General features: G+C 63.6%; 3 protein-coding genes across 7 annotated transcripts in view; 2 read left to right on the top strand and 1 right to left on the bottom strand.

Moving 5' to 3' along the window:
• The first annotated feature begins 1408 nt into the window (after nucleotides 1-1408).
• On the top strand, nucleotides 1409-5625 carry ENTPD8 (ectonucleoside triphosphate diphosphohydrolase 8). The gene is made up of 10 exons (XM_064490812.1): nucleotides 1409-1467; nucleotides 2720-2865; nucleotides 2952-3069; nucleotides 3472-3622; nucleotides 3750-3909; nucleotides 4002-4232; nucleotides 4310-4573; nucleotides 4718-4828; nucleotides 5023-5157; nucleotides 5234-5625. Exons 2-10 carry the CDS (start codon nucleotides 2740-2742, stop codon nucleotides 5423-5425), a joined length of 1488 nt encoding a protein of 495 aa, XP_064346882.1. The 5' UTR covers nucleotides 1409-1467; nucleotides 2720-2739; the 3' UTR covers nucleotides 5426-5625.
• A 74-nt stretch (nucleotides 5626-5699) lies between these two features.
• NOXA1 (NADPH oxidase activator 1) lies at nucleotides 5700-15136 on the bottom strand. The gene is made up of 14 exons (XM_064490811.1): nucleotides 14654-15136; nucleotides 12655-12737; nucleotides 11677-11785; nucleotides 10405-10539; nucleotides 10193-10300; nucleotides 9318-9377; nucleotides 9030-9073; nucleotides 8383-8515; nucleotides 7079-7118; nucleotides 6813-6871; nucleotides 6416-6570; nucleotides 6144-6258; nucleotides 5942-6056; nucleotides 5700-5850 (listed from the first exon to the last, which is right to left on the bottom strand). Exons 1-14 carry the CDS (start codon nucleotides 14828-14830, stop codon nucleotides 5762-5764), a joined length of 1422 nt encoding a protein of 473 aa, XP_064346881.1. The 5' UTR covers nucleotides 14831-15136; the 3' UTR covers nucleotides 5700-5761.
• A 199-nt stretch (nucleotides 15137-15335) lies between these two features.
• Nucleotides 15336-20511, top strand: part of EXD3 (exonuclease 3'-5' domain containing 3) — a 74103-nt gene continuing 68927 nt past the window's right edge. For 4 of the 5 annotated variants that reach the window (XM_064490809.1, XM_064490808.1, XM_031451031.2 and 1 more), the window contains exon 1: nucleotides 15336-15488. The gene's annotated coding sequence lies outside the window, so the exon portion shown is untranslated. Of the gene's footprint in view, nucleotides 15489-17160; nucleotides 17404-20511 lie in introns of those variants that run through there. The other variant, XM_064490807.1, reaches the window with a different exon arrangement.

The following is a 20511-nucleotide window of genomic DNA, read 5'->3' as shown; positions in this document are numbered from 1 at the left end:
TACAGTAGCTCCCCACAAAAATGAAACACTTAGGTAAAAATCTAACAAAACATGTACTGGGTCCTTATTCTAAACACTAGAAAATGCTGATGAAAACAAATTTTTTAAAGACCTAAATCCTAAATAAATGGAGAAAAGCAAAATTGTGCTCATGGACTGGTAGGCTCAAAATGATAAAGATATTGATTCTCCCCAAAGTGATCACAGACTTTTGACGTAATGCCAAGTAACGAAAGGTTCAGGAGAATTTTTTGCCCGTCAAGAGGGGCAGACCGTAAAATATGCATGGAGGACACAGGAGCCGGAGCAGCTGAAACAGCTTTGATAAAGAAGAACAAAGCTGGAGGCCCAGACTGCACAGTGTGAAGACCTGTGACGTGGCTGCAGGAATCAGGACAGAGCTGGGAGGAGACAGACACCACAGAAGGTCCAGAAAATACAGCTCTTTGAACAAAGGTGCAAAGGAATTCGTCAAGAAAGGGTGGTTTTCTCAACATCCAGTGCTGGAGCTTCGGCCATCCGTGTGCAGAGTGGATGGACCTGCCTCAGCCGCACTTCTTACAAAGAGTAATTCAAAGTGGGTCACAGATTAAGTTACATCGTGAAAGTTGGTGACCTGAGGAGAAAGAAATCTTCATGACCAGGGGTGAGGCAAATAGTTCCTCGTGAACACGTGAAAAGTGCACCCACAGGAGAACGCATTGATGAACTGGGTTCATCACGGGTTTAAAAGTTTGTGAACCTCATACGTGACAAAGGACTACGTCTAGAAAGCATAAAGGAGTCTGTAAAGGGGCAGGAAGAAATCAAACACTGTCACTGTAAGGTGAGCGAAAGGTGTGACCACCAGCGGGGACGCCGTGTGCGGGGAGGACTGTCAGCTTCGAGGCCGCAGGTGCTGACTGAGGGCAGGAGGGCTCCCTCTGCGGCTGTCAGGGAGGCTGAAACGAAAACCTGTGACAGCGAGTCCTGAAAGAGTGCAGAGAAGCCGGGTCTCGCGCTGAGAACATTTGGGCAGTTGTGCTGTGCGCCTGGAACGCAGCCAGCCACGACTCCAGAGAGGCTGGGGCTCCTCCCAGGACCAGGTGGCCTTTGCTCCGGCCAAGCCCTAAGCCTCGGGCCTCTCCAGTCACCTGACTCCGCCCTGCTCCAGGCCTGAGCCCTGGCACCTGGCTCCCTGCTGGGGGAGAGCAAGTCGGAGGGCAAAGTCCCAGCAGCCTCCAGGGAGGGTCAGGGTGGCCCCAGGCAGCGGGGGGACGGGACCACCCCGGGCGGTGCCCCTGGGTGGGGTGAGCAGCCCTGGCCTCAGCGACCCGGGTCCCCAGGCTGGTTGCCGGCCTGGCCGCAGGCTGGGCCCAGCTGGGCGGTGACTGGCTGGGGGGTGGGGAGAGCGGGACGGCACCAGCAGTGCCCAGGGGACAGACGGCAGTCCTTCCTCCTGCTGCCGCCAGTCGTCCACCAGCCCAGGTGAGGGGCGTCCTGGTCGGGTGGGGGGGGGCTGACCCCACCCACTGGAGGCTCTGGCTGCCTCGCGCCCTGCAGGCTGGGGAGTGGGGTGGGGTCCCAGTGTTCCTGGCCCCTGCCTGTGACCAGGGTGCTGGCTGGGGACACAGGCTGGGCCCATCTGAGCCTGGCCTGACTGTGGCTCAAGCATGTCACCTTCTTCTCTGAGCCTCCATCTTCCCTCCTTGAAATGGGCTCATAACCCAGACAGCCTGCCGCACTGCCTGGCGGGCCAGGAGGAGGCCTGGGGCAAAGGCCGCTGCCTTCACCCGGGAGTCCCCACACCCCTGGCGCAGGAGGCACGTCAGTGAGGTCTGCATTCTCACAGGGTTGCTGACGCCACACAAAGTCCACACACCTCGAAGCTCTGGAGGCCTCAGACCACCTCCTCTGGGCGGCGACAGTGGCTGGCCTGAGGCTCCCGGTGGCCTTGTGCGCATGGCCTGCTTGGGGGCATTTGGGGGCTGGAGAGGCCCCGCAGGGCTTCAGCCACCGAGCTAGGTGCCTCGGCCCCGTGCGAACCTCATCCTGGGTCAGCTGGGCCAGCTGGGCCAGCTGCTGAGGGACCGTCCTGGGGCCAACTGAAATGTGTCAGTCAGATGAGAGACACCTGAGGCTGGGTTTTCAAACGGAAACCAGGTGTCGCTGTTCAGCACTCCTGGGTCTTCAGCTCCTTCAGCAGAGACAATGCGCTCCCTGGGACTCTGCTCACCTCACCCCTGGTTACCACGGGCTGCCCCGTCCCCTGGTTACCCATAGGCTGCAGGGCAGCACTTGGATGCCAGGCCATCCCCTGCCCCACCCGGTCCAGGCCTGGCTGCAGGGTCCGAGCTCTGGAGAAGACTGTCCTGGGAGAGGCCCCTGGTGGGAGGGAGAAATGGGGTCCTGGGCCCCCCAAGTTCTGTCTGGAGCTGACCGTCAGAGCTGGGGCTCCTTCTCCTGTGGGGGCAGGTGGGCAGGATGACACCCTGGGGTCGGCATTACAAAGGGCTGTGTCCGGGCCAGCCTTGGTGCCAGATGGGGCATCGGGGTGCACAGCCCCCGCAGGCCCCTCTGATGCCCGCAACACCTTGGGTAACCCAGCTCTCCCGGCCTGGTCTCTGGCCCTGCCCTTTTTGACCCAGCCAGGGTGTGTGGGCTGAGCCCCAGGGGGCATGGAGGGGCTCTCCATCTGCAGCTGGCAGATTCGGGGTGCCCACTGCTGCCCACCCCGCAGGTGCCAGTCCTGCCCCCACCATGGGGCTGACTCAGAAGGAGCGGGTCTTCACGGTCCTGCTGGGGTTCGCAGCCGTCTCTGGCCTTGTCACGCTCATTCTCATCCTGGTGGAGGCCACCAACGTCCTCCTGCCCGCAGACACCAAGGTGCAGCCCTGGGCCCCACGGAGGGAGGCTAGGCTGGGCTGAGCAGCGGGCGGCCCATGCCCTCCTCACCCTGGTGTCTCTCCCAGTTCGGGATCGTGGTTGACGCCGGGTCCTCCCACACGTCCCTCTTTGTGTATCAGTGGCCAGCAGACAAGGAGAATGACACAGGCGTGGTCAGCCAGGCCCTGGCCTGCCAGGTGGAAGGTCAGGGGGCCATTCCGTCAGCGGTGGGTGGCTGTTGGGAGCTGCCAACTGCTGCCTGGCAGGGATCTGGCACAGCCTTTTCTGGGGACCCCAGACACTCCCAGGCCTGCAGCAGCATCCCTCCAACCTCTCCGTCCCCCCGCACGTGGTCTCTCCCTGTGTCTCAAATCCCCCTTTCCCGTCTCTTGTAAGGACACTGGTCATTGGATTCAGGGACCTGGGGAGTCCAGAATGATATCATCTTAAAATCCTTAACTTAATTACACCTGCAAAGTCCTCTTTTCCAAGTAAGGTCCCATTTGCAGGCTCCGAGGGTGAGGATGTGGATGCATCGCTGGGGACTACCTTTCAACCTCCCACAGGCCTTTTCAGCCCAGCCCTGCCTGGGGTGCTGTGTTTCAGGGCCTGGAATCTCCTCCTACACCTCTGACCCTGAACAGGCTGGCGAGAGTCTGCAGGGCTGCCTGGAGGAGGCGCTGGCCCTGATCCCAGAGGCCCAGCACCAGGAAACGCCCATGTTCCTGGGGGCCACGGCGGGCATGAGGCTGCTCAGGTGAGGCGGCTGGCATGGGGCCCCGCAGGTCCGCGAGGCTCAGCGTGAGAGTGCTGGCCCCCGCCCGGGGCAGGGCGCAGGAGGTGTGGGCTTCCAGCCAGCCCCAGCCCCCGGCCTCTCTGTGCAGCCAGAAGAACAGCTCTCAGGCAGAGGACATCTTTGCAGCGGTCAGCCGCGTCCTGGGCCAGTCTCCCTTGGACTTCTGGGGTGCTGAGCTCCTGGGTGGGCAGGACGAAGGTGCCTTTGGTTGGATCACCATCAACTACATCCTGGGCAAGCTGGTCAAGGTGCCGCGGGCAGCCCCAGGGCCGGGGCCGGACTCCAGGCTGCGGGTCAGTGAGGCCGGCCCCGGGACTCAGTGTCCCCTGTCTGTGCTCAGTACTCCTTCTCCGGAGAATGGATCCCGCCTCTGGACGGGACGTTGGTGGGCGCCCTGGACATGGGTGGGGCCTCCACGCAGATCACTTTTGTGCCCGGGGTCCCCATACTGGACAAGAGCACCCAGGCCACCTTCCGCCTGTACGGCTCCGACCACAGCGTCTACACCCACAGCTACCTCTGCTTCGGGCGTGACCAGGTGCTCAGCAGGCTCCTGGCAGGGCTGGTGCAGGTGAGCTGGGCCCCGCGGGCCGAGGGTGCGGGGTCGCCAGCCAGGCTTGAGCTAATAGCTGCCTCCCGCCCCCACAGAGCAGCCAGGGCCCCCTGGTCCGCCACCCTTGCTACCACAGCAGCTACCGGGACACGCTGCCCTTGGCCCCCCTGTACGAGTCGCCCTGTGTCCACGCTGCGGCGCCCGCAGACCTGGCCCAGAACATCACGGTGGAGGGGATGGGGAACCCCGGGGCCTGCGTCTCGGCCATCCGGGGTCTCTTCAACTTCTCCAGCTGCAGCGGCCGAGGCGACTGTGCCTTCAATGGGGTCTACCAGCCCCCCGTGCGGGGCCAGTTCTACGTGAGCACGCCCGCTGCCCGCCTCGGGGCCTGACTTCCTTCCGGAGTCCAGGGGGCTGGGGAGCCTGGGACCCTGTGTGTGTGGGGCTGGGGCTCACCCAGGCTTGTCCTGCCCCCATGCCGCCCCCCATTTCCCCCCCCCCAGGCCTTCTCCAACTACTATCACACCTTCCACTTCCTGAACCTCACCTCTGGGCAGCCGCTGGCCACTGTCAATGCCACCATCTGGGACTTCTGCCAGAGGCCCTGGAAGCTGGTGGGTGGATGCCAGGGCTGCCTGACCCACTTGGGCCCCCCAGCTCCCTGGGCTGCAGACTTCACCGGGCAGGGGCTCGGTGGGACCCCATCCTGCTCCAGGCAGGAGACCCAGGGTCATGCCTCCAGGTGGGCCCAATCCCAGTGGGCCAGAAGGTGAGCCTCACCGGGCCCCTGGCTTCTCCGGGCCCGCAGGTGGAGGCGAGCTCGCCGGGGCAGGACCGCTGGCTGCGGGACTACTGTGCCTCCGGCCTGTACATCCTCACCCTCCTGCTGGAGGGCTACGGTTTCCGGGAGGAGACCTGGCCCAGCATCAAGTTCCGCAAGCAGGTGACCGCCTGGCGCAGGGTGGGCTGGGGGCTTGGGGGCCGCGGCCCGCAGCCCTGACCAGCTGTGCGGCCTACAGGCCAGCGGCATGGACATCGGCTGGACGCTGGGCTACATGCTGAACCTGACCAACATGACCCCGGCCGAGGCCCCGGCCCAGTGGCGGGCACAGAGCTACGGTGTCTGGGCGGCCGGGTTGGTCTTCATGGTGCTGACCCTCGCGGCCATCCTGGGGGCTGCTGCGCTGCAGCTCTTCTGGCTGCAGGACTGAGCCTGGCGCCGCCCCAGCCTCCCTGAGCCCTGACCCCTGGGGCCTTGAGGTCCCAGCACCCCCAGGACCCCACTCCAGCATGCCTCCCAGGGCAGCAAGTGCCCTTCTTGGGACCCTGCAGCCTTCCAGGGCCCAGGTGGAGACCGGAGTGGGGAGTGACTGCTGGAGACAGAAGGGGCCTGGCTCTTTGGGGGTTGTTGGCAGTGGGCCCTGGGGTCTTCCGGAGCCTCGGTCAGGCCCTCTCAGGGGCCAAGCCCAGAAGACGGACCACACCTTGGTGGAGGCAGATTGCTTTTATTAAACTCTCCTTCCACGGACTTCCTAGGGCTGACCTCCTCACGTGCGCTGGCCAGCTGGGACCACGAAGCACTTGGGGAAAATGCCAATTCGGCCATCACAGTGGCCCTCCAGCCACGCCTGGTCCACTGTGGGGGGACGTCGGGGTGTCTGCTCACAGAAACCACATGTGCCCCGTGGCCCCGCAGGGCAGTGGGGGTGGGTGGTGGCCTGCCCTACCTTCACACAGGACGTCCACCGTGTCTCCTGGCCGCAAGCCCAGGTCCTCGGGCCCCTGGGCGCGGTAGCTGTGCTGGGCCACCACCTGGTAAAGGACAGGCCGCCCGCCCACTCCCTGTGGCAGGGTGAGGGCTGCAGGTGAGCTTGGCACCAGGAGAAGGGCCGCCAGCCTGCCCCAGGCCCGCGCCCCACTGAGGCTCACCTGGCACTGGAGCTGCAGCCCCCCGCGGCCGGCAGCCGCACTTTGCCAGGCCCTCTGCAGCGCCTCCTCCCCAGTGAGTGGCACCCAGCACCTGTCATCACCAGGGTCTCTGTATCTGCAAAGAGACCCCTCAGAGTGGGCAGCGCGGGGCAGGGGCTTCGGGAGGGTGCTGACCTCTGACCTCCAGAGCTTCTGACGCGCCTAGCCCCTCCTCCAGGGCCGGGGCTGAGAGGTGCCCAGCTTGGAGCCCTCCGGCCCTGCTTTCCACCCACCTGAGCTGCCCATGCTGGGCCTGGGGAGGAAGGGCCTGGCTCAGCAGAGCCCGCAGGCTGGACAGGTCAGCTCCTCTTGGGGCCTTCAGGGCCAGGGTGAAGGCACACTGCACCATGATGGTCACCAAGGACTCAGGGCCCCCTGCAGCCACTTCCTGGGTCCAGGAAGAAAGGTGGTTGGTCTTCAAGGCCCCATATCTGCACGCCCAGGACCGGCCAGGGTGGGGGGCTTCGGGCCAGGGGGCAGGGCAGGGACTGAAGGGTGGGAGGGGCTGGGGCTGTCGATTTGTAAGGATTCCTCAGCTGGGGTCCCTGGGGGTGATTCAGAGGGATGGGGTCTGGCCTTGGGGCCCCCAGGTCCCTGGAGGGGGGTGACTCGAGAGCCTGTGCCTCTTACCCTAACACCCGCGGGGTCCTCAGAGGAGCCAGGGCCCGGTTCCCCAGCCACCAGCGGCCCTGTGGAGGTGGGGGTGGGGCTCAAGTGGCAGCCACTCCCCAAAGCAGTATGTTTTGGGAGTGGAAGAGTTGCTGGCACCACGTGTTCCCCAGAGGCCACCAGATTCCTCCCTGCAGGACAAAGAGGGTTCCCAGCCCCCCAGTACCTGCCTGGGGCTCCCTCTACAGAGCATCCCACCTGCCACCCGCCGCTCTGGATGCCCTCACCTGGAGGAACCTGCTGGCCAGCCTGCTCCACGGGGGTGCCCTGCAGAGAAAGCCAGAGGCTGGGCTCTGCTGGGATAGGGTGGGGGCTGGGAGTGGGGTCTTTGCTGGGCCTGGCCTCCGTGGGCAGGGGTGGAGCTCTGAGGGTGAAGACAGGTTTCCCCAGACTGGAGCTTGTCAGGGTAGTGCATGGACACTGTCCCAGCAGAGCCAGTAATGGGGGATATGGCCTGTGAGATGGCCTGGCCAGGCCGGAAGCCTCAAGTCCAGACCAGTTGTGGGTGACCTCGGGGCATGAGCCAGGTCCCTGCAGGCCTGGAGACCACAGACAGGCCACCTTGCACCAGTGGGCACCAGACTGTCTTCCCTGCCCACTATGATGTGGCAGTTCCAGCTGGGGGGTCCCTGGTGACCCCAGGAGGCTGAGGACGAATGCCAGGGACCAGCTGGATTTCATCCCCATGTTGGGACCTGAACAGTGGGCATGCGTGCTCGAGGGGCAGCAGAAACCCCAGAGGACATGTGTCCCGGCCACTCGGACCAGCTCTCTCAGATCCTGATCTCAGGTGGGGTCTAACAGTTGGACTATGTAAACGAAATGTGTAGATTCTTATCAGATTTAGCTGCTATTTAAAGCAACGAGGAAGCGACTGCCCATATGTCAGGAGAGTTAAGAGCCCGAACACCCAGCACGTGCCCCAGGCCTGGCGGGCTTCACCAAGCATGGCCGTGTGGGAAGCATGCTTCCGGGCCCCATTCTGTTCAGTGAGTGAGCTGGACTTCAGTGAAAGTAGAAATGAGGGCGGCCACCTCCTCTGCGCCAGCGACCTCCCCAGCTCCTGCTGCTGGCCGCAGGCAGTGGTCACCGCACCCACCCGGCCCACCTGCCCCAGGGAGAAGCCTGTGTCCCTTCCAGCCTCAGCCTCAGCCTCAGCCGGCACCTGGGGCATCGCGGGGAGTCCTGTGTCCGGGAAGGAAGGTGGGGCCCTGGCTGAGGGGCGGGAGCCTCACGTCTGGGACGCATGGGCTGCAGGCGCCCCAGGGCCCAGGCTGGGGAGCAGACCCCTGGGCTCCTGTGGTGCACCAATGAGCATCAGTGTCTCCTACCCCCTGTGTCCAGGCTCTGTGTCTGGCTCTGGCCAAGTCCCTGGACTGATGAAGCCAAAGCACCGTCCTCCGCAGGCAGTGAGGCCGCCTGCCCTGCCCTGCGACCCTCACAGTACTCACTGGGGCTGTCCCCAAGCTCAGCCTGGGGGTGGGGGTCCTCCCAGTACCATGGCCCTGCCTGTCCACCCAGATTCACTCACCTGCTCATCGGAGGTGGCCAGTGTGCAGGGGTCAGCCTGGCCAGCCTGGCCAGCGCTGACCTCCATCTCTGCATCAAGGGGTGTCCTGGGGTCGCAAAGGGTACCAGCCCTGTAGGGGCGGTTGTCACAGGCCCTGGGAGGGGAGGGGGCCCTCATTCTCAGGCCTCACTCAGCCCGCCCGGTCGAGAGCCTCTGTGAAAGGTGGGCCTGAGAGAGCCCTGAGCAGGAGAGGAGGCACAACTCCCTTTGGAGCACCCCTGTGAGGCTGCGTCTGGCGGGGCTGCTCGGGCCAGCCCACAGCCCAGCCTGCACTCTCCCCGCACCTCGGCTCCGACCACCCAGGCCTGAGCAGGGCTTCTGGGGGAGGTGGCTTCTACCCCTGGGGCAGAACGGACTCAGGACAGAGTGCCCCTGGGCCTCTGGACAAATAGGGGGCCCAGAGAGGGCTGAGAGGGGCAGGACGCCCCTTCCCCACACGGGGCTCTGGCCTGTCTGGAAAGGGGACGTGACAGTCCTGGCCACTGGCGGGGAGTGGCCATGCCGGGTCTGCACAAGGGCTCTGGTCTCAGGGGCTGGAAGCGGGCCTCACGCGGGGCCTCTGCCCCTAGGCGAAGCCAGCTCACCGAGGGGAGACAGCCCCTTCCTACCGTGTGGCAGCCCAGGGCCCGGCTTCACCGTGCACATCGTGGACCTATGGGCACAGAGTGCAGCCTCCTCAGGACGCAGGTCCCTGCAGGAGTGTCGGGGCAGGGGGCTTGGTGTCCCCAGCAAGGCTGCACGGTTTTCACAGACTTCACACAGGATGGGACGCCACCCCCCGAATTTAGATCAGAGGAAGGTTGGGGAATCCCTGGGGAGGGTTCAGAGCACCTGTGACACCTCCCTCCTTAACTGCAAAGTGCCAGAGAAGCCGGGGCTAGAAGGTGCCTACCCACCTGTGGCTGCTGAGGCTGGATGTCCTCATGCTGGTCATCAGGGACAGTGCAGGCCACCACCTGGTGAGGGACAGCAGGGGGTCGGCCGGGCCAGGGTGCCTGCCCTGCACCCCAAAGTCTCCGTGGCCCGAGGCTGCCGGACCCACACGGTGGGGGCAGGGAGGTGGCGAAAATATGTTTGATGAAGGACAATATCTGCACTTATTTTTAGTACAACTTTCCAAATAATTTTGTTCTCTAGAAACAGTCATCTCCTGCCATAAGAGGCCCCAAGTTGAGAGACTGTTGCAGCTCAGAGCCCCTCCTCCACTCAGGCCCCAGCAAAGACACAGCACCGAGCTCGTGGGTGACCCCGGGGGTGTTAGGTCTGGCCCAAGGGCCACCAGCCGGAAACCAGAGCGAGTCTTCTTGTGCACGCAGAGACGTCCCTTCCCCACAAGCCTCCCCGCCTGGGGTGAGCTGCCCCACCGCCCCACGGTTCTGCTGGTGCTGCCCCGCCCTCCCGGGCCAGCCCGGGGTCTCGCTCTCCAAGGCCGCCGAGATGCAGGGAGGTGCTGGGGCCAGAAGAACGTGGCCGGGCAGAGGTGGGCAGGGTCGGCGCCACCTTGCAGCGAGGGGAGCTCTGCGGCCGGGTTGCGAGACCCAGGTCTGTGAGCCCCGCCCGGACATGCCGCCCCTGACCCCGGAGCCCCACGCCCTCTTTCCACCCACCAAGGCCTTCATGACACCACGCGCCCTGCGAACGCAGCCTCGGGGCTCAGGACAGACTGTGAGCTCAGCGTGGGCCTGGCCGCTGACCCCTCTCTGGCCTGCCGGGCGCTGCTGTCCCCTGAGCTCCTGAGGCTCGAGAAGTGAGACTCTGCCCGCCCTTTTACCTTGGCCTTGCCCAGGAAGTCCACAGGCTCCAGGTGCTCCAGGCGTCGCCGGTGGGGCCGGAAGACCTCGCCCCCGGGGACCTGCCGAGGCTGCAGGGGGGCCTGTTTCTGGAGGGGATGGGACAGTCAGACTCGAGCATCTGCCCAGAACTGGGCCTACCAGGCCATCTGAGTCAGCTCAGGAGTCCAGCTCCCCTCACCTGCGCTCTCACCTGCACTTGGCCCAGGGCGACATCCAGGTCATCACGGGCCCCGTCCGGCCCCTGGGAGATGGCCTTCTCCAGGCTGCAGGTGGCCTCAGCCCAGAGCCCCAGCTGGCACTGCACTGCAGCCATGTTGAACCGCACCTGAGAGTGAGGGGGAGGTGACGGCAGGGGCCGGGACCCACCCGCGGTCCCACCTCTGGTTCTACTTCCCCCGCCCTCCTGGCCTCGCTCCCAGCCCTGGCCCTGCTCCAACCACGGCGCCTCCCAGACCCAGCTGCCCAGGGCTCTTCCAGGCAGCCAGCAGATGGGGAGCCTCTTGGCGGCCCAGGCTACAGACCCCAGCCGGAGTGGGCCAGCAGTCTGTCCATCACCCTGCTCTGGAGGCATCCTCTTGGCCTGTCTCCCCAGTTATGCGTCAGGCCTGACCCCCTTCACGGCCCCTCCTCCCTGTGCTGCCCTGCTCACTGAGCCTCCGCCTTTCCCTGTCCTGCTCCCTCACCCCGTGTGGAAGGAGATGGGGGACGGATTGGGTTAGCTGCTGTGCTGGGGGTGTGCTGTGGATTGCAGCAAAGTCGCCTGGTGCTCCTGGGAGCTGACCCCTCGGCCAGCACGCGGGTGGAGGACAGTGAGTGTGTGCCCCGTCAGCCCCTGTCCCCACGGTCTGCAGGGACACTGTGCTCCCAGAGCTGCTGCCACAGGGCCTGGTGGGGTCATGGCCGCCCGCTCCCCACAGCCTGCCTGCACCTTCAGCGCCCTGGGCCAGGGGACAGTGGGCTGTGGGCTCCACCCCATCAGGACTTGCCTCGTGGGCGGCTTGCTGGGACACAGGTGGTTTCCAGAGGGCTGGAAAGGCAGTGCGTTTCCGGGAGCACTGAGAGCGGGGGAGGCATCCTCCCAACGCCCCTCCCTCTAGGCCAACACTCCTGGGAGGCCAGGAACAGGGCTGAGCCTGGAGCCAAGGGCGGGCATCAGGGGCCCTCAGCCGGCTGCACTCCCGCCCAGCTCCACCTGCCTGTGGCCTCTTACTGACTCTCGGACCCTCCCTGCCCTCTCCCGGGGGGTGGGAGCGCTCCACCAGGGTTTGGGGCAGCTCTGGCCAGAGGGAGCATCCCAGTCAACGTGGCCCCGCCTGTGACAGTGGGACGCAGATGACAGGGCCTACAGGACTCGGGGCCTGGAAGGACTACCTGGGTCATTGGCCCCCAGACAGCACCCCCTGTGCCCCAGCTGGTCCCACCTGCCAGTGGCCCGTCCCTGCACAAGCCAGTGCAAACTCACCTCCCAGGCCTGCAGTTTGAACCGCAGGCCCAGCTGGGTGTAGTCGATGGTAGCGTTGTCCCTCAGCTGCGCCAGAGCCAGTTGAAAGTCGGACAGGGCCTCCCAGAACCTGTGGGCAGCAGGGAGGCCCTCACTCAGGGGCCACAGGGAAAGCGGTCGAGCTTTGCCCCATTCCTCCTGGCCCCGCTCCATCTGCCGTGGGACAGGTGTGCTTACCCAGGTCTCCACACATGGGGGGCACTCAGGTCCCGGGGACCAGGCCAAGAGGTCAATACATGGATGGGCTGTACAGAGCACGGGGCTGAGACGACACCAGCTCTGCTCTGGCTCTGACCTCGGCCCCCTGCTCCCCTGCTCAGGCCCCCGTCGGCACCCCAGGCCCTCTCCCTAACCTCAGTCCAAACCAGAGTGCCCAAGGCATTTCCCGCCTGCCTCTCGGGCCCCTGGCCCCTGTGGGCCTCCCCATGCAGAGCCCTGCTGGAGACCCCCAGCCCCACCAGAATCCCCACCTTCCCGGGGCAGGCTCCTGGGTTGATGAGAAAAGGAGGTTGCTCCCAAGCCTGCCTACCCAGGATGGGACCCTCTGTGGGGCTCGTCCTGCAACCCCGATTCCTTCCCTGGGAAGGGCCTCAGCGCAGAGAGCCCCCACCACCTCTGTGTCCTGGGACACTTCAGTCCCACTGCCCTGCCCTCAGTTTCTACGCCTGCAGAGAGGGCATAATCACAGCTCCCTGCTACACGGAGCCTGGCGAGGAGCAAAGTGGGGGAGGCCGGAGAAAGGGCTCCGTGACCCACAGCACAGAGGCCGGGGCCCCATGTGCCTCTGCTCTGCATCACCTCCTACAGGACCCCAGCGTCCTCTCCTGGGCTCGGCTGCAGCCCGGGAGGAGGGCTGGGCGAGAGGAGGCAGGAGCATGAGAAAGGGCTTTGCAGAGACAAAGAGCCATCAGAATAGGAACAAGGCATTGCTGTGCTCACCTCTCCAGCTGGAAGTTCGCCACTCCTCGCTGGAAGAAGCCGACAGCCATGCAGGTGTCCTTGGTCACCGCCTGGTCAAATGCCTGGGGACAAAAATGCCTGTGGAATGCCAAGGTCTGTAATCCAGCCCTTGTGTCACAGATCCAGTCCAGGCAGAGGGGATGCAACAGGTCAAGGGATTCTGTCTGCCCGACGACAGCCACCTGCAGGAGGAAGTCTCCCGTGCCGGGCCAGGGTCCCCGAGCTCGTGCCTGGTGCACACAGCACGGCCACAACCCGAACCGGCCTGAGGTCCTGAGGTGCCTTGCAAAAGGCTCAGGGTTCAGTTAGGTGGTGGCACAGGTCCACTTGTTTACCATGAGGACAAGGAAACACTCCAGCGTGTTAATCATAGTTACCTCCAGGGGATGGAGTTATGCTAGATTTTTGTCTTTTTAAAATCCTATTTTTGGTAGTTCATACAATATGACACACCTCTAATCTAATAGAATCAGGAAGAACAACAATACGAAAGGCTCAGCACGCACATAAAGCACAGCTCTTCCTTAAAGTGGATTCAGAAACCACGTCTCCTGCTAACGAGGGCAGCAGCCATCAGCTAAACACCAGCAAGAGGACGTGGCAGCCGGCAGGCCAAGCACAGGCAACGGGAGGGCCGCCATGGCGCTGCTGCAACAAATCTGGCCGAGTGGGGGCTTGTTGAACTGAGTGTGACCCCAGGTTAAAGGTCCACATGCAGGCAGCGATGTGGCCACTCAGGGCTGGGGAGACCCGTTCATCTCCACAGGTCCTCCGGGTTCACACCGACAGACTGCAGTCCCAGCTCCGCACCCCATCCTGCCCTGCTTTTCGGACGCGGTTTCATTCACTGCAGCTGTCCCATCCGCTTTTTAACATCCCCGTGTTTCTACAAACATGCCTGTGCTATTATTCCTTCATTGTGTTGTCTTTAGACAGCACTCCGACTCCTGCTAGAACAGAGGAGGATTAACACTCACCCCCTCTGCCCTGGACCTTTGTTCCCTCTCTCTAGTAAATCACCGTCTAGCATAAGTGGTGACTGGACAGGCCGTACCCCAGTGACTCCTGCTGAACCAGCTGGGGTCAGTGATAGCGTTTCCTTTCTTGGGAAACACTTCACAGCGGACAGCTGTGAGAAGCAGCAGAGCGGGTTCCTTGCACACGTGACTCTGTGTCCCCGCAGTGAGGTTCTCAAGACACCTGCGTCGCTGATTCCCTCTTACGACGCCTCAGCTCTTCCCACTTCTGTGGTTTTCAGCAGCTGTCACCCACGGCCTGAGCAACACCGGAACCTGAGTCCGTCTGTCAGGGGCACTTGGGGACTGGAGCAGTGGGCGAGGTGCTGCTGCCTTTTGTCTCGCACCCATGGGGCAGGTACCACCGCGATGAACCACGGGACGCCTGAAGGGCAGGGAGGGGCTCTGTGCGGCCCCCAGGCAGATGCAGGTGTGTGTGTGCCCCGTGCACCCCAGCTCTTTGTTCTTTTTCGGGTAGTGGGTGGCAGACAGGTGTGTACTCAGATCTGGGGTTGGACACCAACCAGATAGACCTTGTCTCCTCACCACAGGTGTCTGCTGAAGCCCCCGGGTCCCCTTCCCAGCCCCATTCAGCCTGGAGCCTGTTTCCAGGCATGTTAGCATCTGAGCTAGTGTTCACCCTGAGCTTTCCCCACGACTGCAGAGTTGGCACATGGTCACCCATAGTGGAGGCAAGTCAGGGAGCCCCACACCCCCATTCTGGCCCTGATTCAGCTCAACCTGCTCCCACCTGCCTCAGGTGTTCATTGAGACGGAACACTGGAGAGACACTCCCAGGTGGCCATCAGGGAGGAAGGGCAGGGACTTGAGCTCACTCCGGCTGCTGGGTCTTTATCCCACCGCTCAATGACCCCCACCCCAGGGCCAGAGAACAGCATCCCCAGGGGTGGGGTCTCTGAGACCTACCCTCGGGGCGCCTGGTCGTCAGGCCCCCGGCTCACCTGCAGCGCGGCCTCCGGGTCCCCAGCCAGCAGGTGCACGCAGCCCACGTTGAAGCACAACCTGGCGGGCGGCTCCGGGATGCCCGAGAAGAGGCGCAAGGCGCAGTCCCAGTCCCCGCGCTCCACGGCCTGTGCGCCCTGGTGCCAGTCGCGCACCAGGTCCCCGAGCGAGGGCATGGCGGGGTGGACACCAGCTCGGCCGCCCGCGGAAGTTGGCGCTTCCGGGCCAGAGCGGGGGTGGGGGGTGGGAGCGGGGAGCGGCGGGAGGCGGTGGGGGTCGCGTCAGGGGTCCGGTGGGATGGCTGCGGGCCGAAGACCGCTGAGCAGAGGCCCCGAGGTCCAGAGACCACCGTGGAGCCGCGGGGGTCCTCGGAGGGAGGCAGAGAAGTCGGGGACGGACGCGGGCGCCAGGCACTAGGTTCAGGCCAGGTAGTGGAGCGCCAGGTGAGCCACGCCCACGGCGCCCCCTGGCGGCAGTACGGCCCCGCCCCCAACCAGCCCCGCCCCGCCGGCCTGACCACGCCCCCAACTGTGGTCGGGCTCCTCACCCCAGTCGGCCCCGCCTCGCCGGCCTGGCCACGCCCCCAAACGGCAGCCTCGCTCTCGGTGGGTCTGGCCTGGGCCCCGCCCCGCCCCCGGGTCAGCCCCGCCCCGCCCCGCCCCGCCCCGCCCCTCGGGACGTCCGCCTGGGGCTCCACGCGCTCGCTTCCCGGGCCCGCCGCCCACAGCTCCGCGGCAGCGTTGGCCTCGGTGCGCTGCGGAAAGCCATCCGGGCCGACTGCTGACTCCGCTGCCGCGGCCGGACCAAGGTTCCGGGCGGACCCCGCTGGCTCAGGTGAGTGACCCTGGGGCGCCGACCGAGTCTGCGAGGGGCGGGGGCGGAGGCTGTGGAGCACGTCTTGGTCCAGGGCACCGCCCACAGGCGGCCTGGGGCCTCCGGCGCCCTTGGCCAGCGCTGGACGCCCACACAGCTGGGAGAGACCAGAGGGCAGGTGGGCGCTCACCCTAGCTGGACAAAGCCTGTTCTAGGACCCCAGGTCGCAGCCAGGGGGAGCGCCGAGGTCCACCGTGGAAGGGCAGGTCGGGGTGATGCGCAGCAGCCCCTCTGGGGACCGTCCGTCACGGCGCCACGTCCCGCCCCTGAAGACCCGTTCCCTCCCCGTCTTTCCCTCAGCCGGCAGGACTGGCCCACCCCCAACCCTCCCGGGCTGGTGCTGCCACGTGTGATGGGCAGGCGGGCCCCACGTGGTGTGGCCCGGGCTTGTCCCTGGTGGACGAGCAGAGAACTGTGTACCCCGCGCCCCCAGGCAGGCCTCTCATCTGGCCCTTGCACAGTCTCTTGTCGTCCTTAAAAGTAAAACAGCTAGTTATTTTATCAACAAAATGGGTTTATTTGGGAACAGCAGAAAATTGCAGCGCAGGACAACTGGGCTACAGCAAGAACTGTAAGTTCGGCTAACAAAGGAAAGGAATGGTACTTTACAGAGAAACAGGAGGGAGCTGGGAGGGGCTGCTGAGAAAGAGAGCCCCTTGGAGGAAGTGGACTTCAGGGTGGCGGGGCTTCCTGGCGGCTGCGCTGGGACCGGCTCTCATTGGCTGGGCTGTTGCTGCGCAGGGAGAAAGCGTCTTTTCCCTCTGGGTAGGACACTTGCCCTTCCTCCTGTTGGAGGCGCAGGTGCTGGCTCTGCCTGTTTGGGGTCTGCAGACTGAAGGAGTGGAGGCCTGTGAGCGGCCCCCTTCCACCCTTCCCAACTCCCTTTTAATGAGATTCCCTTATTCACGATCACACCGTGGACACCAGAAGGTCCTCCTGGCATAGGGAGGGAGGTGGTGCGGGCTCTGGGCTCCGTCCAGTGCCATGAGCCTCTCCTTAAAGCTGGGGACCCCTGCAGGTGCCTCGACCTCTCCCTTCTCAGCACGTGTCCCACAGACACCCTGTTTATGTCTTACACGCTGCCACGTTGTTAGCACCTGTTAGTCAAGTTCCCCCAGAGAGAGAGGGACCGATTTTTAAGGAATTAGCTCAAGCAATTATGAGGGCTGTTGAGTCCAAAGTTTACAGGGTGGGCCGGCAGGGTGGAGACCCAGGGAGGAGCAGCTCAAGTCTGGAGGCAGATTTCCCTCTTCCTCAGGGGACCTCAGTCGTTTCTCTTAGGACCTTCACCTGATTGGACGAGGCCCACCCACATGGTGGAGGGTCTCCGCTTTACTACTGTGGCTTTGCCTACTGTTTTAAACATTAGTCTCATCTAAAACACTTCCACAGCAACATGTGACTGTGTTTGACCAAATGTCTGAGCACCATGGCCTTGCCAGGTTGCCGCACAGAATTAACTGTCACCGCACCTAGCCCTGGAACAGCTCCCGTAGCTGGGCTCTGCCCTTTTACATACACAGGAGAACACCCTGGCCTCCGGGGGCCAGGAGAGGCTTGTGTCTTGGATGGCTGTCAGAGCCCAGATCCCAGCTGTGACTCAGAGACCCAACTTGTCTCCTCCTTCCTCAGGTGGGCCCGGAGGGCCAGCAGGCCTGTGACTGGGAGCCACTCTGCTCAGTTATGGCTGAGGCCCCTCCGGCGTGGCCCTGGGGCAGTCCTGACCCTGCAGACTCCCCCACTGTGGACCAGGGTGGATGAGGTAGACCCACCAGGCTCTTGGGAGAAGTGACCGAGATGAGATGACGCTTGTGATGCAAGGACCCTGCTTCCTCACCAGGGGGATCTCCGAGGCTCCCAGACTGCTGGCCTGGAGGTGGGCAGGTCCCCCCACCCCACACAAGCTCCTCCCCTTACCGAATCCCCAGCGTGGTCGCTGTCTTCCTCAGACCAGACCTCCCACTCCCATCCTCCCTCATTTCCCCCACCGCTGCCAGGGTCACCGTCACTCCTGCAGCTTTGCCCTGTCTGGTCTCAGGATTCCCACCTCACAGCCCCCGACCACCCCTGGGCCCAGCTGCCCCCTCCCCCTGTCCCTCGCAGGGCTCTCGGTTGCCCATGGCTAGAGCCCCACCCCACCCCTGTCCTTGGAGCTCACACCCTCCACTCTGAGGGTGTCCAACCACAACGAACAGGCAAAGGTTGCCAGGTTGGGGTGTGGGGATGACTGCTGAGGGGAACAGGGTAATCTGGGGCAATGTGCTCTTGGATTTGGGGTGATGGTTGCACACACCTGAATGTACTGGAGGCACGGTGTTGTGTACTTTAAAGGTAAATTCCATGGTATGTGAATTTTATCTCAATAAAGTGATGAAAAAATCACTGAGATGTTGGCACAAACATCAAAACCAATTTGAAAGTCAACTGAAATGGCTTTCAAGTTAGTGCTGCCATGTAACTGAAGATTCAGGCCCAAGTGGCCCCACCTGCACCCCATGTCTCAGGGGATCCCGGACGGCCCTGGGTGGTGACCCCGTCCCGGCCTGCATTTGGAATCTGGGGACAGAAGGGTGACCTTCCCTGGTGCTGTTGTGAGGAGCAGTGGCTTTGGAGTCCAGGCTGTCTGCCTGGCCTGGGTCTGGTCAGCTGCCTTTGTCAACCCAGACCAGCGTATCCAGCAGAGATGTGTGAGCCACGCACATGGTTTTAAATGTTCTACAAAGAAACAGTGGAATTAATTTTAATAATGTGTTGAACCCCAGTATACCCCAAATATTACTATTCCCACATATAGTCGATGTAAAAACTCGGTACGGAGACCTTGTGTGCTGTTGTCCCGGGTGCGTCCTGCGCTCAGAGCGCAGGGCGTCGGAATTGCCAGATCAGGCCTGGGAGGGGCTGGGGCTCCGCGGCCTGCTCGGCTCCACAGCACTCCCGCCACGTGTCTCGTGGGTGGTATGGGGCGTGGCCATGGTCCCCAGGCCCTGCTGTCAGAAGGGCTCGTGACGTGGTGGTGAGGCCGCTCTAGGGAAGTGGCCTGGGGACTGTCAAGGCCTGGTCACCTTCCCCCAGATGAAGGGCACAGGGGACAGGGGGTGGGCGGATACAGCCGACGCCCCATATTTGCAGAAAGCCATGCAGAAAAATGACAAAGGAAGCATGATTTGGCATCCATCAAGGGTCACCAGCCTTGTTCTCCTGGAAGAGGTGGGCGGATGGACAGACGGACAGCAGGCTCGGGCCTGGGCCCCACGGTGGTCGTGCTGACCCTCGGCCAACGACAAGGTTCCTCGTGGGGCCCTTCAGTGCTGCCTTCCCGGGTTGCCTGAAGGTCAGCTTTGGCTCAGGACAGTGGAATCGTCCCCTCGCTGCCCTTCCCAAGCCAGAGCCACGTTTTCTGGGCTCCTGGCCAGGTCTCAGGCTTTGCTGCCACGTCCCCTCCTGCTCACGAAGCCGCCGTGGGGAAGGACAGCAGGCCTGAAGAACATGCCCCGCCCCATCTCACCAGCAGGGTGCGGCCCCGCGAGGCTGGACCTCCTCCGACGGGGCTGTACGAGAGGTCCTGAGGCTGGGGGGGCACTCTGTCTGCAGGTGGCAACGACCTGGGGAGGGTGACCTGCTGAGGTATCTTCCTTCCCCTGCTGGGTCCCCTCAGGGCCTGACTTGGGGAGGGGGCTTGGGGACACCTGTACTCTGGGCTCAGGGCTCTCCTGCTCAGTCAGTGTGCCAGGCAGGAGCCGGGGGGGGGGGGGGGTCGTGGGGCAGGCACACCTGAGGGCCCTGGATCGTGCAGCACCTGCAGCAGGCGTCAGGCGAGGCTGTGGGAAGGCCAGACAGTCTCCCAGGTAGCTCCCAGCTAGATACTGGGGCCAGCCCTTGGGGGAGGCAGTCTGGCCTGCATGGTGTATCTCTCTGGAGACTCCTGGGCACCCTTTCTCAGGGGCCGAGTCTGTCTCTGGGTGGGTTTGCCACTGGGTGGGAGCGGGGATCTTTGGGACAGATGTCTGGTCCTGCAGCTCAGCTTGGCCCCTCTCAGAGAAAGTCACAACGTTAATGAGTTGCCTTGGTAACTCTGATTTAAAGGAAGTTCCAAACCTGCGGGCTGCTCACCCTGGGGCTCCGGGGAGGCCTGCCCACCTGGCCCTGAGCTGCAAACCCAGCACCACCATTCGGCTGGAGACCACTGCACTCCAGGCAAATCCTTTTCAGTTTAAAATGAGGTCAGTTTAAAAAGTCAGCCATCGGGGGAACTTGCCCTTGGTCTTTGCCAGCTGTGTGCTTTCTCGGCCGCTGCTGCCTGTTGTCAGATTCGGATTCCCGGGCCCAGGGCCAGAACCAGGTTGCCTGGGGAGGGTCGAGCTGAGTTTCCACGGCCTCAGTTCTCCCAAGGGGGGTCTGTGTCTAACCCCCTGACCTGGGGCTGGCCTCTGGGAGGGGAAGGTGGTCCCAGCAGAGGGAGGTGGAAACACACCCGCAGCAGATCTTGGGAGAGATTGTCTTCACTTCCCCCTAATTGAGCGGATTAGAAACAAAACCTCCTTCCACAAAAGGGCCGTTTGGCTGTTTGCCCCTTCCTGGGTGACCAGCCAGGTACGCGGCTGCGGGGCAGGGCCGTTGGGGCCGTGGCAGTTCGTCCTGGGCTCAGGCTTATGTGCAAGGAGCCTGACTATGAGGCAGTGGGTGGCCTGCCAGCCTTGGCTCATCCCGTGGGCCCTGACTCGGGGTCAGCAGGACCAGCCCCAGCCCAAAGCTGGGCTTTGTGACCAGGCTCCGCCTCTTCAAGGAGGGTGTCCCGAAGGCCACACGAGGTGCAGCGGCCAGGGCCTGGCTGAGCTGCGATAATGGAGCAGGGCTGTAGGCAGGAGACCCTCTCGGATGGGTGGTCTGTGGGTCCTGCCTGCAGTGGGACTTGGAAAGTCCTAGGGGAGGAGCCCCGTCTGGGGTTATTTAAATAACCCAGTCTCATGGGTAGTGGGTGCTTGGC

The sequence above is a fragment of the Camelus dromedarius genome, chromosome 10 (assembly GCF_036321535.1).
Source record: "Camelus dromedarius isolate mCamDro1 chromosome 10, mCamDro1.pat, whole genome shotgun sequence".
Classification (NCBI taxonomy): domain Eukaryota; kingdom Metazoa; phylum Chordata; class Mammalia; order Artiodactyla; family Camelidae; genus Camelus; species Camelus dromedarius.
This window is presented reverse-complemented; position numbering and strand designations above follow the sequence as displayed.

Bases quoted from the DNA above. Each gene is read 5' to 3' on its own strand.
- ENTPD8 (XM_064490812.1), top strand. From the start codon at position 2,740: ATGGGGCTGACTCAGAAGGAGCGGGTCTTCACGGTCCTGCTGGGGTTC. The intron at 3,910-4,001 runs GTGCCGCGGGCA...GTCTGTGCTCAG, and splicing joins TCCTGGGCAAGCTGGTCAAG to TACTCCTTCTCCGGAGAATG. The intron at 4,574-4,717 runs GTGAGCACGCCC...CCCCCCCCCCAG, and splicing joins CCGTGCGGGGCCAGTTCTAC to GCCTTCTCCAACTACTATCA.
- NOXA1 (XM_064490811.1), bottom strand. From the start codon at position 14,830: ATGCCCTCGCTCGGGGACCTGGTGCGCGACTGGCACCAGGGCGCACAG. The intron at 12,738-14,653 runs GTGAGCCGGGGG...TTTTGTCCCCAG, and splicing joins ACCCGGAGGCCGCGCTGCAG to GCATTTGACCAGGCGGTGAC. The intron at 5,851-5,941 runs GTAGGGCAGGCC...GTCCCCCCACAG, and splicing joins GGTGGACGTCCTGTGTGAAG to TGGACCAGGCGTGGCTGGAG.